Source organism: Xenopus tropicalis, chromosome 6 (assembly GCF_000004195.4).
Source record: "Xenopus tropicalis strain Nigerian chromosome 6, UCB_Xtro_10.0, whole genome shotgun sequence".
In the NCBI taxonomy this organism is placed as follows: Eukaryota; Metazoa; Chordata; class Amphibia; order Anura; family Pipidae; genus Xenopus; species Xenopus tropicalis.
In genome coordinates this window covers 128,146,493-128,163,997 of record NC_030682.2, presented here as the reverse complement: position 1 = coordinate 128,163,997, position 17,505 = coordinate 128,146,493, and the positions used below count along the sequence as shown (strand labels likewise).

Sequence of the window (17,505 nt, the reverse complement as noted above, 5' to 3'; positions counted from 1 at the left end):
GCCATAAGAAGTTTATGCTGAGACAACATGGATCACAAATAAAGAGAGACAAAATATGTGACAATAAAGGGGGACTACCTTCAATCCTATTACATACTACATGATTACTAGACAAAGAGCAGCTCAGTGGGATTGGATCTCATTCTCAAAAGGACATTTGCATGGGGTTAAACATTTTCTTCTGTGTTTGTGGGTTTCCCTATGTCTTTCCACAGTCTAGAAACATAAAGGTATATTAACTGGTCCGAAATTATCACACCACTGTATGTGTCTATGCACTGATGAGAGAAAGTACAGCTGTGCTGGGATAAGGACTAATGGGAATTCTTCTTTGTAAAGAAATCAAAGATGGCAATAGACTGGCAATCCTGTATGGTATCTGACCTCTTGGCTGGCAGCCAGTAGTAGGGCCACTTTCCTGTTATTCCAAACAATCAGAACAGTATGAAGTCAAGAGCAGTCAAGTGCAAAGAATATAAACAGTCAGACAAATAAGCCTTTACAAGCAATTATATTTACATATTACTTTAAAACCATAATAAATGTGTAATTATTGCATATCTGAAAGTTGCTGATGATTAAATTTTTATTAATTGTGGAAGTAGCATCATTTACTCTATGACTGTCCACACTAGACTGTCCAGGTCAGCAAATCAGCATCCTTCTCTTCGGAGTAACTACCCAATGCTTTGTGCATCTTTTGTGAGGATAGCCCCAGAGTTAAGGCACATTAAGTTAACTTAGAAGTGTAGAGGTTAATCTTATAGTGGACAGAACTGTGGCACAGTGGCTAGCATTGACACATTGCAGTGCTGGGGGCCTAACAAATTGGCCCCCATCCAGTGAATTTGTTTTCTTCTCTTTTCATCTACTTACTAAAAGAATACAAATGTTTTTTTGCAAGGAACTGGTCTCCTTTACTATCCTCATATATATTTTGAGGTAGGCTTACCGTCTTCATCTGACCCTTCTATGTCCTCAATAACAATTTTCCTTCCTTTGCACCGACTCGCTTCCTCTGCCTTCTGCAGCAGCTCCTCGACTTCAGCAAACTCTTTCTGTAAGGAATAAAAACAAGAGCTGACATTTCATGCTATAAAATAACCTGCCATTTCAACTCAAGGCCACAAGTGGAGTTTTAATGCCAGATCACTGCAGAGGTAGAAGAATTTTGAAAGACTCCAACAAATGTACATTAAGACCTGAAATTACTGATTTGTTTATGTACTTCTTTCAGACAAATAAAGGGTGCACTCCAAGTGCAGCAACTCACTGTGCAAGACTCACTATATTGCACAAAGAAATGCAATTACATCACCAGTGGTACAATGAACATTTCACATGCAGAAACTCCCTGCAACCTTATCATGCAAAATCAAATTTAGTTTATATTTTCATTATTTTTATGCAGAATATAAAAGCTTAGTGACGTAAAATGAAACCTACCTTAGCAACTGGGTTATCTGGTTCCTGACTTAAGACTCTATTTAGATCAGTTGTTGCTGCCTTGTAATTGGCCAGGTTCTTATGGGCTGTGGCCCTCCGTAAATATGCTAGTTTTTAAAAAGAAAAGCAGTTATTTATCCTTTAAAATACCTTAACGATTCCATATATTACAAAACAATGAACACAATTATAGAACATTAGTGAGAAATTATTAGCACTGATGAAATCTAAAGCAGTTATTCCCACTTCATAATAATACTCATTGTATACAATTAATAGACAGCCAGAAAGAAAGTGAAGTCATTATTAATGCCTTATAAGGTCATAGAGTTCTTCTGTGACTTTATAGCCTTTTATTTATTTAAAAGGTGTTTCATTATTCTCTTTATTTATTTAAAGATATTTTAGATCCTGCATGTGCTGTGGTGCTTTGATGGTTCTGTGAATAACAGGCAACAGTATAATGACAGTCTGAATCACAAAGTGTGATATGTACAGACACATCATTTTCTTTTATTTATCTGAAACTGAACAAATAAAAAGAAACACAATCTGGGCCTCTCAAAATTCATGGTAACTGGATATTTAAATTTACAATGAGTACTCAGCAACTTCACAGAATAAGCAATACAATATTAAAAAAAGAAATGAAAATCATAAAAAATATACTAGACCAGTGGTTTTTGGAGTTATTTGGTTTAAGCTTCCCTTTAAAAAGTAGTGATCCCCAACCAGTGGCTCAGGTACAACATGTTGCTCATGTTGCTAAGCCTCCCCAAACCTGCTTGGCACCTTAAAAGAAACAAACAAAAAAAAATGACTCCCTTTGTGCACTGTCCTGGAAATTTTCTCCTGCTCCTGCAAGCTCTGTTCTGCTGTAATCAACTGTGCTCTGATTTGATCTTTCTTCTTGTGGATTCTCCAATCAGAGCACAGCTTTCTTGACAGACAGTAAAACTGACCAATCAAGGCACAGTGCAGTGCAGAAATGAAGACTGAAAATGTGAATCTGTAGGCTGTAACTTTACCTAAGAACCAACTCTGAACTTTTGCTGCAGATTTCATCCCACTCCCACAGGTGCAATACCCAGGTGCAATACCCAGGTGCAATACCCAGGTGCAATACCCAGGTGCAATACCCAGGTACTATACACAGGTGCAATACGCAGGTACTATACCCAGGTGTAATACCCAGGTGCAATACACAGGCACTATACACAGGTGCTATACCCTAGGTGCAATATGCAGGTGCTATACCCAGGTGCAATACGCAGGCACTATACACAGGTGCTATACCCAGGTGCAATACGCAGGCACTATACACAGGTGCTATACCAAGGTGTAATACACAGGCACTATACACAGGTGCTATACCCAGGTGCAATACGCAGGAACTATACCCAGGTGTAATACCTAGGTGCAATACGCAGGCACTATACACAGGTGCTATACCCAGGTGTAATACCCAGGTGCAATACGCAGGCACTATACACAGGCGCTATACCCAGGTGCAATACGCAGGTACTATACACAGGTGCTATACCCAGGCACTATACACAGGTGCTATACCCAGGTGCAATACGCAGGTACTATATACCGGTGCATTACACAGGTACTATACACAGGTGCAATACGCAGGTGCAATACGCAGGCACTATACACAGGTACTATACAGTTCTATAGGCTGAATCACTAGCTGCAATTAAATTGTTTTTTTGTCACCTGATATCTATAATATCCCTATCACCAATCCTAACAGATGGATGGTAAGTTAACTCTTTCCCCCTGAAAAAGCTCATTGTGCTTTTTCAGGGGGAAAAAGCACAATGTGATTTTTCTACTTTTGTCATTGTTTTGTTCATTTCTAGTTACAGTGGAGCCAATGTTGTGTATCAGTGCCAGTGTTATAGTGCCAGGGCCTGAATCTCTGCCATCCGTACCCATTGCATCTCACTGCATATAATGTGCTGGTTTTGTAAATACAGACTGCATCTCACTGTATATAATGCCTGGGGTGTCAGTACCCACTGCCTTTCTTTCTATAAAACTAACGTAAACACATCTAAAGGGGTGGTTCACTTTTGTGTTAACTTTTAGCATGTTATAGAATGGCCTATTCCTAGCAACTTTGCAATTGGTCTTCCTAATTAATTTTTTTACAGTGTTTGAATAATTTGCCTGTCTTCTGCCTCTTTTTCAAAAGTATTGCTCTGCAAGGTTACAATTGTATTATTATTGTAATTTGTATTACTTATTTTTCCATGCAGGGCACCTTAACTATTCATATTCCCATCTCTTATTTAAACCACTACCTGGTTGCTAGGGTAAATAAGACCCTAGCAACCAGATAGCTGCTAAACTACCAAATGGAGAGCTGCTGAACAAAAAGCTAAATAACTGAAAAGCTATTAAAAATAAGAGGACCAATTGCAAATTGTCTCAGAATATTAATGTTACATAATGTTAAAAGTTAATTTAAAGGTGAACTACCCCATTAAACTGATCCCAAACACAAATGTATGGAAAACCCCTCACAGAAGTAAATACTTTTATGTAAGCTCTACGGGGCAGGGACCTCCTTCCTACTGTGTCTCATACCACATGGCACTTATATATATATATATATATATATATATATATAGCATGAAATAATCCATGGCCGGCACACCCTTAAAATTCAAAAACATTTTTATTGAAAACTCATTGTTTAAAAACCAACGTTTCGGTCCTCATTAGGACCTTTATCAAGGATAAAACAACGGTGTATCATCTCACATATAAATACCCTTGCAATCTAAACAGAGTGAAAAAGGTGCCCAATCCCCATTTCCAAACCATTATGTAATTAGCCAATGCTGTTACGTGTGCAGAAATTCAAACGGGCCAATGCTTGGCCTATATCAGTGCATATAGAATATGACAAACTCATTCAATAAACATAAATAGAGTGATCATGTCATAAAACAACCTTATATCACATAAAACCTAATATATAGCGTAATAACCATATGACATAAATAATTAAAAGTGCTTTGCCATAAAATACAATGTTAAAGTGCAATAATCATAAAACACACTTATAAAGGTGCAATATATATTCTCACCATACGGTGTCACCAGTGCATCAAGTGAGCTCATTTAGTGTCCATAAAAAACTTTTTTCCTTTTCAAAAAATGTCCTGTGGGAAAAAAATAAATACTATATTGTAATTCTATCCCAATAGTAAGTGTCCATTAAAAAAATTATTATCTGACACCTTTTGGAAATACTACAATGGTATATACAGAAAGTCTCCTGAAAATATCTATCGAAGTCAAAAAACAGCTCAAATTTAAACATCCATTTAAACCTTGAGGGTGCACACAATTTAACTCACTGATCCAAAAGGCTTCTCTCCTGAGCAGTCTATTGCCGCTATCGCCACCCCTAGGGTGTATTTCAATCTGCTCTATAGGCATACACCGGAATGAAGAAGCATCATGCTTTGCCTCGGCCCAGTGCTTAGCAACCGGTTGTTGTGCAATATCTTGCTTGTGTTCCTCCATTTTCTTAATCTTAGTCGCCCGTTCTGGATCTAGGGCTGCTCTAATGCTTGCTCGGTGCATGCCTATCCTCTCTTTAAGCTGCCTCACAGTCTTACCACAATACAGCAACCCGCATGGACATTTGATGATGTATACTACATTAGTTGACTCACATGTCATGCGCTGCCTGATCCTGTATTTCTTTCCTGTATGTGGGTGAGTAAAATGAGCCCCCAATATTAGACAATTGCACATCACGCATCCTGTGCATTTGTATACACCGGGGCGCGGGCTCAGGAAATGTGCGCAGCTTTGTGTAACATATTTGTCCCTCGGGTCTGTGGGGCTTAATATTTCTTTCAAATTTCTACCCCTACTATAACTAAACTTTGGCCTTCTACCTATTTTGGACTTCAGTTGTTCATCAGTATATATGATGTCCCAATATTTCATAATAGTATTCTTGACCTCTTTACTGTTGGGACTGAACTGACATACATAATACACTTCATTGTTGTCCACTTTCGGACCTATATCCCCTTGGTCACTTTGTGTTAGCACCTGCTCACGGTCAACTTCCTTTGCCCAACTCATTACATCCTGCACCAATTGCACCGGATACCCTTTGGCGATGAACTTGTTTTTCATTGTCTCTAAATCCTGAATTCTATAAGGCAACTCACTATCGATACGAACCACCCGCAACATTTGTGACTTGGGTAAGGAGTTAAGGAGATGTTTAGGGTGATGACTCTTGTAGTGTAATAGTGTGTTCCTATCGGTAGGCTTAGTATAGATAAGGGTCTGTAGGCCCTGTGCATTTTTATATACAGTAACATCCAAAAAGTTAATGCTATTACTGTCGTAATGCACCTGTAATTTGACAGGACTATCTAATTGATTCAAGCCGTTTACAAATTGATCAAGTAAATCTGTGGAGCCCTCCCAAATGAAAAAAATATCGTCAATATAGCGTCTGTAGAACGCACCATATTTTCTGAATAATACATTGCCATATATGTTGGAATTTTCGAACTCCCACATATAGGCATTGGCATATGAGGGTGCCACACGTGACCCCATGGCGGTACCAGTGCGCTGTATGTAGAATTGGTTTTCAAACTTAAAGTAATTCTTATGCAATATAAATTCCAATAATGATAACGTAAACTCAATGGGAGGGCCTTTATAACTCGAATTTGCCACAATCAAATTTCTAACGGCTGACAATCCTGCCTGATGCGGTATACATGTGTACAAACTTTGTACATCCATGGTAACTAGCGTCATTTCACCTAAAGGTGCAGTGATACTTTTGATCAATTTCAAAAAATCGTTGGTGTCTTTCACATAATTATTAATGGTTTTAACACATGGTTGTAATAAAAAATCAACAAACTGGGCAATTCTCTCATTGAGATCCCCTGGAAGAAATAATGGGCCTACCAGGTGGTTCAGTTAAATTTTTGTGCACCTTAGGTAAAGTATATATTACTGGCACCGTTGGATGTACTGGCACTAGATATTGTAACATGTTATCGGTAATCCACCCTTGTGTTTTTGCCATATTTAGCAAATCCATCAACTCTTCCTTATACCTACTTGTAGGATTGAACGTTAATTTACCATAATTACATGGGTCAGATAATTGTGATAACAGTTCATTCTTATAATACCCATAGTTCATCACTACCACCCCACCACCTTTGTCAGCATTGCGTAAAATAATGTCCTTTCTCTGTTTCAGGGTCTTGATTGCCTCTTTCTCCACAGCATTTAAATTGCCACGCCATTTATTTTTCGCCATATATGTCTTTGCCATGTCATTATTAATGAGCCTGTGGAATGTCTTAAGGGATGCATTGTTACTCACAGGATCAAAGTCATATATGGCGAAAAATAAATGGCGTGGCAATTTAAATGCTGTGGAGAAAGAGGCAATCAAGACCCTGAAACAGAGAAAGGACATTATTGTACGCAATGCTGACAAAGGTGGTGGGGTGGTAGTGATGAACTATGGGTATTATAAGAATGAACTGTTATCACAATTATCTGACCCATGTAATTATGGTAAATTAACGTTCAATCCTACAAGTAGGTATAAGGAAGAGTTGATGGATTTGCTAAATATGGCAAAAACACAAGGGTGGATTACCGATAACATGTTACAATATCTAGTGCCAGTACATCCAACGGTGCCAGTAATATATACTTTACCTAAGGTGCACAAAAATTTAACTGAACCACCTGGTAGGCCCATTATTTCTTCCAGGGGATCTCTCAATGAGAGAATTGCCCAATTTGTTGATTTTTTATTACAACCATGTGTTAAAACCATTAATAGTTATGTGAAAGACACCAACGATTTTTTGAAATTGATCAAAAGTATCACTGCACCTTTAGGTGAAATGACGCTAGTTACCATGGATGTACAAAGTTTGTACACATGTATACCGCATCAGGCAGGATTGTCAGCCGTTAGAAATTTGATTGTGGCAAATTCGAGTTATAAAGGCCCTCCCATTGAGTTTACGTTATCATTATTGGAATTTATATTGCATAAGAATTACTTTAAGTTTGAAAACCAATTCTACATACAGCGCACTGGTACCGCCATGGGGTCACGTGCGGCACCCTCATATGCAAATGCCTATATGTGGGAGTTCGAAAATTCCAACATATATGGCAATGTATTATTCAGAAAATATGGCGCGTTCTACAGACGCTATATTGACGATATTTTTTTCATTTGGGAGGGCTCCACAGATTTACTTGATCAATTTGTAAACGGCTTGAATCAATTAGATAGTCCTGTCAAATTACAGGTGCATTAAATGGATGTTTAAATTTGAGCTGTTTTTTGACTTAGATAGATATTTTCAGGAGACTTTCTGTATATACCATTGTAGTATTTCCAAAAGGTGTCAGATAATAATTTTTTTAATGGACACTTACTATTGGGATAGAATTACAATATAGTATTTATTTTTTTCCCACAGGACATTTTTTGAAAAGGAAAAAAGTTTTTTATGGACACTAAATGAGCTCACTTTATGCACTGGTGACACTGTATGGTGAGAATATATATTGCACCTTTATAAGTGTGTTTTATGATTATTGCACTTTAACATTGTATTTTATGGCAAAGCACTTTTAATTATTTATGTCATATGGTTATTACGCTATATATTAGGTTTTATGTGATATAAGGTTGTTTTATGACATGATCACTCTATTTATGTTTATTGAATGAGTTTGTCATATTCTATATGCACTGATATAGGCCAAGCATTGGCCCGTTTGAATTTCTGCACACGTAACAGCATTGGCTAATTACATAATGGTTTGGAAATGGGGATTGGGCCCCTTTTTCACTCTGTTTAGATTGCAAGGGTATTTATATGTGAGATGATACACCGTTGTTTTATCCTTGATAAAGGTCCTAATGAGGACCGAAACGTTGGTTTTTAAACAATGAGTTTTCAATAAAAATTTTTTTGAATTTTAAGGGTGTGCCGGCCATGGATTATTTCATGCTAAATACTCAGATTTTGGCTGTGCACCCCACAGAATACTAAAAGCCTTGGAGTGCAGACACCATCAGGACTGATATATATATATATATATATACATATATGTATTTATTGTATTTATTTATTATATCACTTGTCCTCCCTGTGTGTAATTTTGTATTCTGTAAGACTGTACAGCGCTGCGTACCCTTGTGGCGCTTTATAAATAAAGTTATACATACATACATACATACATCCTAAGCATTTTAGGGTAAAAAAAAGCACTCCCATCTGCACTATTGCAAAGTATGCCTGGAAATCATTGGGAACAGCAAGAGGTAGTGAATCCATTAAAGGGGAAGGAAAGGCAAAGTCACTTGGGGGTGCCAAAATGTTAAGCACCCCCAAGTGACTTTAACCGCTTACCTTGTACCCCGGGCTGGTGCCCCTGTTAGGAGAAAATAGCACCAGCCCGGGGCACCTGGAGCGCAGCACTTCCTCCTTCCGCCTTCCACTTCCTAAACTGCCGGTGGCCGGGCATGCACAGTAGAGCGAAAAAGCCGACTTAAATGTTTAAGTTCGGCTTTTCACTCTACTGCGCATGCGCGCGCAGCGAAGCCGGAAGGAGGAAGCGCCGGCAGCTACCCCGGGCTGGTGCTGTTTTCTCCTGACAGCGGCACCAGCCCGGGGTAAAAGGTAGGCGGTTAAAGTCACTTGGGGGTGCCTAACATTTTGGCACCCCCAAGTGACTTTACCTTTCTTTTTCCTTTAAGTCTCACATTAGCTTTAAGTCAGTCTATGTATGGCCCATCTTTAGCCTCCCCAAACAAAAAAGACACCCTCCGCCTATGACAAAACGGAAAATCAGCCTTGGAGGTAAGGAAACTCCTCACTACTTTTCCCACCTTGTTCTTCTATTGCCTGTGCATGTTAATCCAGCTAAACAACATATTTCCTTTTCTTACCTTTGGTGTTTCCAGGATCTAACTCCAGCACTCTCTCACAGTCATTCAGTGCCTTCCGCCAGTTACTCAGCTTGATCTCTGCTTGTGCTCTGTTGTTATATGCTGCTGCTGAGGGAAACACAGAAATGCTCCTAAAAGAGAAACAAATGAAATGGATCTAAAATGTTTACATATAAACACAAATAGTGTCTAATTTATATGAAAATACATTAGTTTCTATATTATCAGATAAATTCCTTATCATATTAAATATATCCCAGCTGGCGTTGTAAGCAGCATAGTGTAGGAAACAAAACTTCATACATTCTACTTCTGTCTAATGAAATATTTATTGTCATGTAAAGCAACCAAATGGCTGGCCAGAACTACATTCTTCAGTAGAAAAAGGGTTTCCTTCCTATAATGGAATATGGTTAAGGAAACTACTACTAAGGGAAGTATTCAGCTCAATGGTAGGAGTATGCAAAGGGAGGGATGCTCCCCAAACAGAAAAAACTTACATCTGGTTTCTAGGTAGGAGATGATCCTCACAGTACCTACATATGTATAACAACTCTAACCACTAAAGTTAGAATATTACAGTTAGTGATTCTGATATTCTTCTGGTTTGGAAAAACATTAGAAACCTCACATCTTTCCTAACCAGAAGAGCATCAAACCAGCCCTCTTTCTTTCACCTGACAATTTCCTTGACTACATCATGGTTGGAACAGACCAGTGGGTGGCGCTGTTGTAACAAAATTCAATTATATTAACAGTACATATTTCCCTCAATATTTTGAAGTCATGAAAAAAAATAACAAATGTAAATTTCAAAAGTGTTTAGAATAAAATTCTCGTATTCACTTATAAGGTTTACTTATCCTTTAAAGTCACAAAATAAAATACATTTTTTCCATACGCAGTGGTCTCATATAAAAACAAACTCAGGTTTCTACATTACAGAAGAAGCCCTTGAATATCCAGGTACCTACAGAATACCAAGATGAATGGCCTGTCTTTCTTCAAGAGACCCCAGGGCCAAATGATCGAATTAGCCCGTTATCGACCACTCGTAGGTGGGCATAATGGGAGAAGAACTGCTCACTTGGTGACCTCGCCAAACAAGCTGATCTTACAGTGTATGGCTACCTTAAAAAGCTGAAAATGCTTGGTCTGTAAATAGCAACTTTATATGTTATATACCTTTAAATAAAAAATATTCTTATTTAAAAAAAAAAAAAAAAAAAAGTAACAAACTTACCTGCTATAATATACTATTGCTTCCTGGTAGTCCCCAGATCTGAAAGCTTCATTTCCCTTTTCTTTCTCATTTTCTGCAATAAATCTTCTTTGTGTCGGGCTCAAACCTGTAAAATATCGTTAAGTTTAATATCCCTATTAAATCATATTCCTCAGATTTTATTTAATGGGACATAAAAAGATTCACTGCAGGGTTCACAGCAGACAGCTACAAATTATATGCAAGAATGCACTGGCCAACAGGGTTACTATCCATATGAGCTGATCCTTATAGCTATATGATTAATCATCCCTGTATGTGTGTGTGTGTGTGTATGTATGTATAACTTTACTTATATAGTGCTACAAGGAAATGCGGGGCTGTACAATTTTACAATATAAATAGGTACTCACAGGGATGACAAGCATTATAATAAGTAAGTATAAATATACAGAGATTAAGCGCCATGTGGTATAAGACATGGTATGAAGGAGGTCCTTCCACGAAGCGATCACAATCTAAGCATTATATACCATTATAAATACAGTTGTAAGTTTAGCGTCTTATTATACTAGAGCCATGAGATTTATATGAATTTATATGAAATTATATCCTTGTAAACAGCGCTTAGTGACAAAGGGGTTTTCTGCCCCGAAACGTTGCACTTCCGCAATAAAATTTGCAAGGACCTGCCCTGCTTGTAATCACTCTGAGTGCCATTGCTTTCTACAATTTGTGATTATTTGGCAGAGTGCTGAACCCTCCAGCACTGGGCACCGAGCTTCTCACTTTGGAGCGCCAGGGTGTTTGAGGAAGGTCTCCTGTTTGATGTAATTTCTGTCACATGGTTCACTGGAACTTGTTTATTATAATATATAATGTACCCCCTGCTGTAAAACATAGGGATATTATAAGTCACCTACGAGCTCCATAACCTGTAGAAAAGCCTCAGCCTCATGCTTTTATATGGTTATGGAACTCCTCTGTGACTTATAATACCGCTATGTTTTACAACAGGGGTCCATTATTTTCTATATTATCTGCGTCATAAACCCAGAAATGTAATTTGTCCTAATTAACAAAAATACTGTTAACCACTTTCCAGTATACATTCATTACAAATAAAGTTATCTGCTAATTAAATTAAGGGGAACCACACACAGACCAGTAGTAAATAAGGCCACTGGTAACGGGATATAGCCCCCAGTTCAAAAGGGCCTGTTAGATAAACAACCATAAAAAAAATTTAACAAAACTAATACATAAGAAATACATTTATTCAAGTCTATATCTTAAAAAATCAATACACATACAAAGGTGTATCCACCTTACACATTTCGTACCCCCATGGTACTATGATTATAATTTTTTTTTTTATAGTTGTTTATTTAAAGTTATCTGCACATGTGATTGCTACTAAAAGCAGTGTCTGCTTGTGCCTTGCTAGTCTCAGCACTGTTGAATCTTGAAAGAATGGAGCAGAAGTCAGCTGTATCACCATACTTTGGGTTGTTTTCTCTGGAAAAGAGGCGCTTGCGAGGGGACATGATTACTCTGTACAAGTTCATTAGAGGGGATTATAGGCAGATAGGAGATGTTTTTTTTCCCTTAAAAATGATCAACGCACCAGAGGTCACCCCTTTAGATTAGAGGAACGGAGCTTCCATTTGAAGCAGCGAAAGTGGTTTTTCACGGTGAGGGCAGTGAGGTTGTGGAATACCCTTCCTAGAGATGTGGTAATGGCAGATTCTGTTAATGCCTTTAAAGGACCAGGAAAGGCTAAGTCACTTGGGGGTGCCAAAATGTTAGGCACCCCCAAGTGACTTTAATCGCTTACCTTGTACCCCGGGCTGGGGCCCTTTTAGGAGAAAACAGCACCAGCCTGGGGTACCTGTAGTGAGCGCTTCCTCCTTCCTGCTTCGTTTTGCTGGCAAATTCCCGGGACCGGCGCATGCGCATTAGAGTGAAAAGCTGACTACTCTGTTAAAGTTCGGCGCGAGCGCAGGAAGGAGGAAGCGCTGCAGGTACCCGGGCTGGTGCTGTTCTCTCCGGACAGGGGCAACAGCCCGGGGTAAATGGTAGGTGATTTAAGTCACTTGGGGGTGCCTAACATTTTGGCACCCCCAAGTGACTTTGCCTTTCCTTTTCCTTTAAGAGGGGCCAGGATAAGTTTTTGAACAAGCATAGTATCCAAGGCTATTGTGATACTAATATCTACAGTTAGTATTAGTGGTTGTATATATAACTATATGTATGTATATATGTATGTATAGATTGGTAAGTACAGGTTGTGTGTGCTGGGTTTACTTGGATGGGTTGAACTTGATGGTCTTTTTTCAACCCTATGTAACTATACTTGTGTGAAGAAACAAGTTATTTTGAGAATCGGGTCTTGTCTTCTACTATATTGTCAGACCCAACAGTCAAAATTTTACAATAAATGTGTTTTGGAAAGTTGCTTAGGGTTACATTATCTTTCATGAGGTCAAAATTATTTTGAAAGTTATATTCTCTTTAATTTGAATCTATGGCAATGCTACTTACTCAAGCTGAGCATGCTGGCACTCATGAATGCCTAAAAAACTGAACTAGAGTAATGGTAGCTGGCCAAATACAGAGAAAATGTATGACCAAAGATATGTACTAATATAAAAAAAAACAAATATTCTGTGATTTTGCTTTAATTTGCAGAAAAAAACTCAATTTTTAAAGTGAATAGTGCTAATCTTGCACTCTATTTTGTGAACTCCCCACAAGACAATCCATTACTGTTGTTCTTCTATTCACTGCAGACTGCAAAACATAAAATAGCCTCAAAGAAAATTTCATTTTAGCATTATGTGTTATGCACCAGTGTTGTGCAAGACAGAATCAGCTTCTACCTTTTTGCATTTTTATTACTGAAGTTAAACTATCACCTATAATTATGAATAAGATTTGCTAATCTGGTCCAAAAGAGGTAGACTCCAAAGGGAGGCCACAGCAATCTCTGCTTCCATATTCACAGCTCTACACATATGCTGTGGTTTAATAGCTAGGCTGAGGGCATTGTTTTGGCCCTGTAGGCACCTTCAAGCGCATCTGCAGGTAAGAAATCGGCCTACAGTGGTGTTTTGATGAAACCCCAGTTGTACCTACAAGTATGGGTACAGGTGTCTGAAAACCCCTTATCCAGAAAGCTTCGAATAATGGGAAGGCTACCTCCCATAGACTCCATTTTCAACAAATAATTAAATCTTTAAATAAAATATTCCTTTTTCTCTGCAATAATAAAACAATATCTTATACATGATTCCCAAATAACAATCCTACTGGATTAAATTAATGTTTGAATTATTTTTCATGTTTAAATGAGTTTTCAGTAGACTTTAAGACTTTAAGTCTAGTGATCCAAATCCCTTATCAAGAAAACCCCAGTTCCCAAGCATTCTGGGAACTGGGGTACTTGTAGGTCTTAGGAGCTGAATTTGGGCATTTAGCAATTTGCTTTCAGTGGAAGCACAACTTGCAGAGCAATACGCCCCAAAACTGACACTGCCTATATAGGGCATGAAGTGGTTTTGCAGGACACAAACAAAGGAAACACTGCCTACCTGCTGTGTCTAACGTCTTCTTAATAGCTGATGTTTTAGGATTTATTGTTGTCTTTGATTGTTGCTTTGTCTCAGGGTTATCTTCAATTTTTGACAACTCTTTCTCCACATCAAATCTAAAACATGAAGTAGAATGTCTGCAATGTTTAATAAGAATAAGAATTTCCTACTTTTACCAAGGACATTTTCTTGATAAGAGCCATTCTGAGGCTGGTGGCACAGGGCACCCCCCCCCCCCCTTCTGCAGGCTGCAGATGTGTCCCCTTCAGTTAAAATGTAAATAAGTAAAATGATCATTCATCAGCAGGTTCAGGGTATATGCTAAATATTCACTGCTTGTGAAACTTCTGCAGCGAAGGCTTTGACTGGTATCAGAATTTCTTTAACTGACTAATGAGGCCCCATTCACAATTTATTTTGTAAATCAGCTGTTTAGCATGCTATGTTATCAGAAAAACACACTCACTTATCCCAGTCTCTGTAGTCCCGTGGGGCTTTTTTGCTCAATCCTGTCCTCTCTTTTCCTCTCTGCTACAATGAAAGTAAAAATAATGACTGCAAAGATTAAAATACACATGTATACTATTATAAAAGTATAAAATTATCTTCATTCTTGGAGATGTTTCTGAACCAAACTATAACACAGGATCCGGGGTGGGCATTGTACCTAGTGTTCAGTGTCTTGTTCATTATTTATTTTTGATATAGATAAATATCATAGGAGGATCATAGGAGATCTGAAGCATCTTTGTATGGAACACTGCATCTTGTTAAAGAACATGTCACGCCAAAAATAATTTTTTGCCTAATAAAAGAAAGCATAATTCTAAGCAACTTTCCAACGTGAATTTATTAAAAAGGTTTAGGGCTTTAAAAGTTATTTGTAAATGTGATTGCTAATAAAAGCAGCATTTGCTGAACTCCTTGTTGTTTCTTTTTAAACAATGTTGTAAAGGTCAGTCTCCTCCAGCAAGTCAGGTCTGTCAGCCTGCTGCCATGTGTTACATTGTTTCAAATGCCAGAGCCACCAGGGCAGAGAATAGAAAAGGACAGGCAAACACTGCTTTTAATAGCAATTATATATACAGCTAACTCAAAAAACATTACAAATTGCAAAGTTGCTTGGAATTTAGTTTTATTAGGCAAAAAAATATATTCTGGGTTGATGTGTCCTTTAAGGTTTCTTTTTAATCTTTTTTTTTAATCTTATTTATAATTGTGTTATCTTGCATTTATTCCTCCTTCAAGGGCTAGTTTAAGCAAATTCAAACAGAAGGAACCCAATTCATAAATACAGTAGAATGCTGATTTTACCCCACAAATGTTAGAATTTGTCTAGAATATACAGTTTTTTCCCAGATTTTACACTTTCCTAGAATTTACCGGTAAGCCATTTTGACATGATCCCCTGTAAATTTGAAAATCAGGGTTCTACTGCATGGTATATTTTGACATTTAAATTGGGAACAAAGCATTCTATATTACAGTGCTGTCCAAATGAAGGCCTGTGGCCAATAGAGGCACTCCAATGGATTTCAATTCCCCACGTAACTGCTCAGTGGACTTTATGGACTTTTCAGTATGATATCCTAATTTAAATCAATTCATGGTCCTCAAACATAAAAGGGACAATTTGTCAAACAATCAAAATGATTTATACCAAAAAAAAGTGACATAAAATAAAAGTTGCTGACCATTCATATCCACTATTATCATTTTGGGGCCTATACATGCCACATAATTTGGTAATCCTATGCATATTGGGCATCAAACTGTTTAAATAACCCCTGTAAATCATTTCTAGGATATTTTGTGTTAGTAACTAATGAACTGTTGGAGCTTAAATATAGTAAAATGCAAACTAGGCAGCATTTTTCTGAAATTTGGTAAAAATGGCCAACTTTGAAATGTGGCAGTTAGAAAGACTTTTTATTTTTGCATTCATCAACATGTGTGCTTTCTATAAATATATTAATCTATACATTCTTTGTTTACTTACTTATGCCTCACTCTCATCTACTAATCACCCTTTGTTATCTACTTATCCCCATTGCAATTTAGTACACCCAACTAGGGTGCTATTAGTTAACTATTTTGGAACTCTACTTTATAACCTACCCATATTCCGTAAATGTATAAAAGATTACTTTTCTCTGCAATGTGAAATCTACAATGTTTACTACTAATCTTCCTCTATCTGATTGTACTTTATGTGTTGGAAAAATGTTACTTGTTATAAAAATAAAGATTTAAAAAAAAACAAAAAAAAACTTGGATATTCTAGGTTTATTATCTTATCAAATCTTGGATGAAAAACATAAAACCTGATAAGATGCTATAGAAGCTAGTGGGAATTTGTTTCAGTTTATGTTCAGGGATTTTTCAGTCAAAATTTTACAGCATCATTGGAAATGAATGGAACAATGTGAGTTCCACCCACCTGCATCATTTCCCTCGATATCACTCTGCCACCTCCTTTGGTGACATCAGTGATGGTCGGAGTGGGTCTAACAGGGGTATATAATTACTGACAACAGACTTTTCATTAAATCCATACCATAATCAATACATTACAACTATATATGAAATCTGTACATTATCTATATCTAAATAAATGTAAAGGATAGATAATGTAAAGATTTATGTATAGATTTTGTATTTTAATCCTGTGTGAGGTAAAGATATGCATTGGACACAAGTTCTATCTATGATTCCAGAAGCAATAGGGTGGGTCCATATTAAAAGCTGCAGAGCCTGTACAGTAGACAAATAGTAAATTCCTGGTCCCACATTCTCCCTACCTTATTGTCAGCGGGGAGACTAGTGTAACTCCGTATAGGTGGAAGATTTTCTGTGTCAGGTGGAATAACAGATTCGTTTTGCTCTTTCATTTTCATATCCACCAGCCACTCCTGTAAAAAAATAAAGTGAAAAGATTGGCTGATTAATAAAACCACAACCTGCAAAATATGGTATTAAAGTGACAAAATCAATGTGTCTATGTAAGAGTAAAATGGCTAAATGTTTGCCCACTGTTTGTCCATTACACTGGCAGTTCATTAAAAGACTACAAAACTAATCTCCTTTATCATTCTTGCTTTTTAGTGAGAAAGGCATTTTCTCTACCCTTCTGTGGCAAATTAGAGACATGCCTTTTGAAAAATCAGCTACTATGCTGTTGTACAATAATGAACCAAACCACATTTGAATTGTAAAAAGATACTGAAAGTGATTGAAAGTCT

At 37.4% G+C, this 17,505-nt stretch overlaps 1 protein-coding gene across 2 annotated transcripts in view; it reads right to left on the bottom strand.

Annotated features, from left to right (window-relative positions):
• Nucleotides 1-17,505, bottom strand: part of spag1 (sperm associated antigen 1) — a 47,547-nt gene that overhangs the window by 23,704 nt on the left and 6,338 nt on the right. The window contains exons 4-10 of one of the 2 annotated variants that reach the window (XM_031903153.1): nucleotides 17,065-17,175; nucleotides 14,730-14,791; nucleotides 14,264-14,379; nucleotides 10,692-10,797; nucleotides 9,449-9,579; nucleotides 1,447-1,553; nucleotides 953-1,058 (exon numbers count right to left, since the gene is read on the bottom strand). In XM_031903153.1, coding sequence (XP_031759013.1) covers nucleotides 953-1,058; nucleotides 1,447-1,553; nucleotides 9,449-9,579; nucleotides 10,692-10,797; nucleotides 14,264-14,379; nucleotides 14,730-14,791; nucleotides 17,065-17,175 — 739 coding nt within the window. 2 annotated transcript variants of the gene reach the window in all.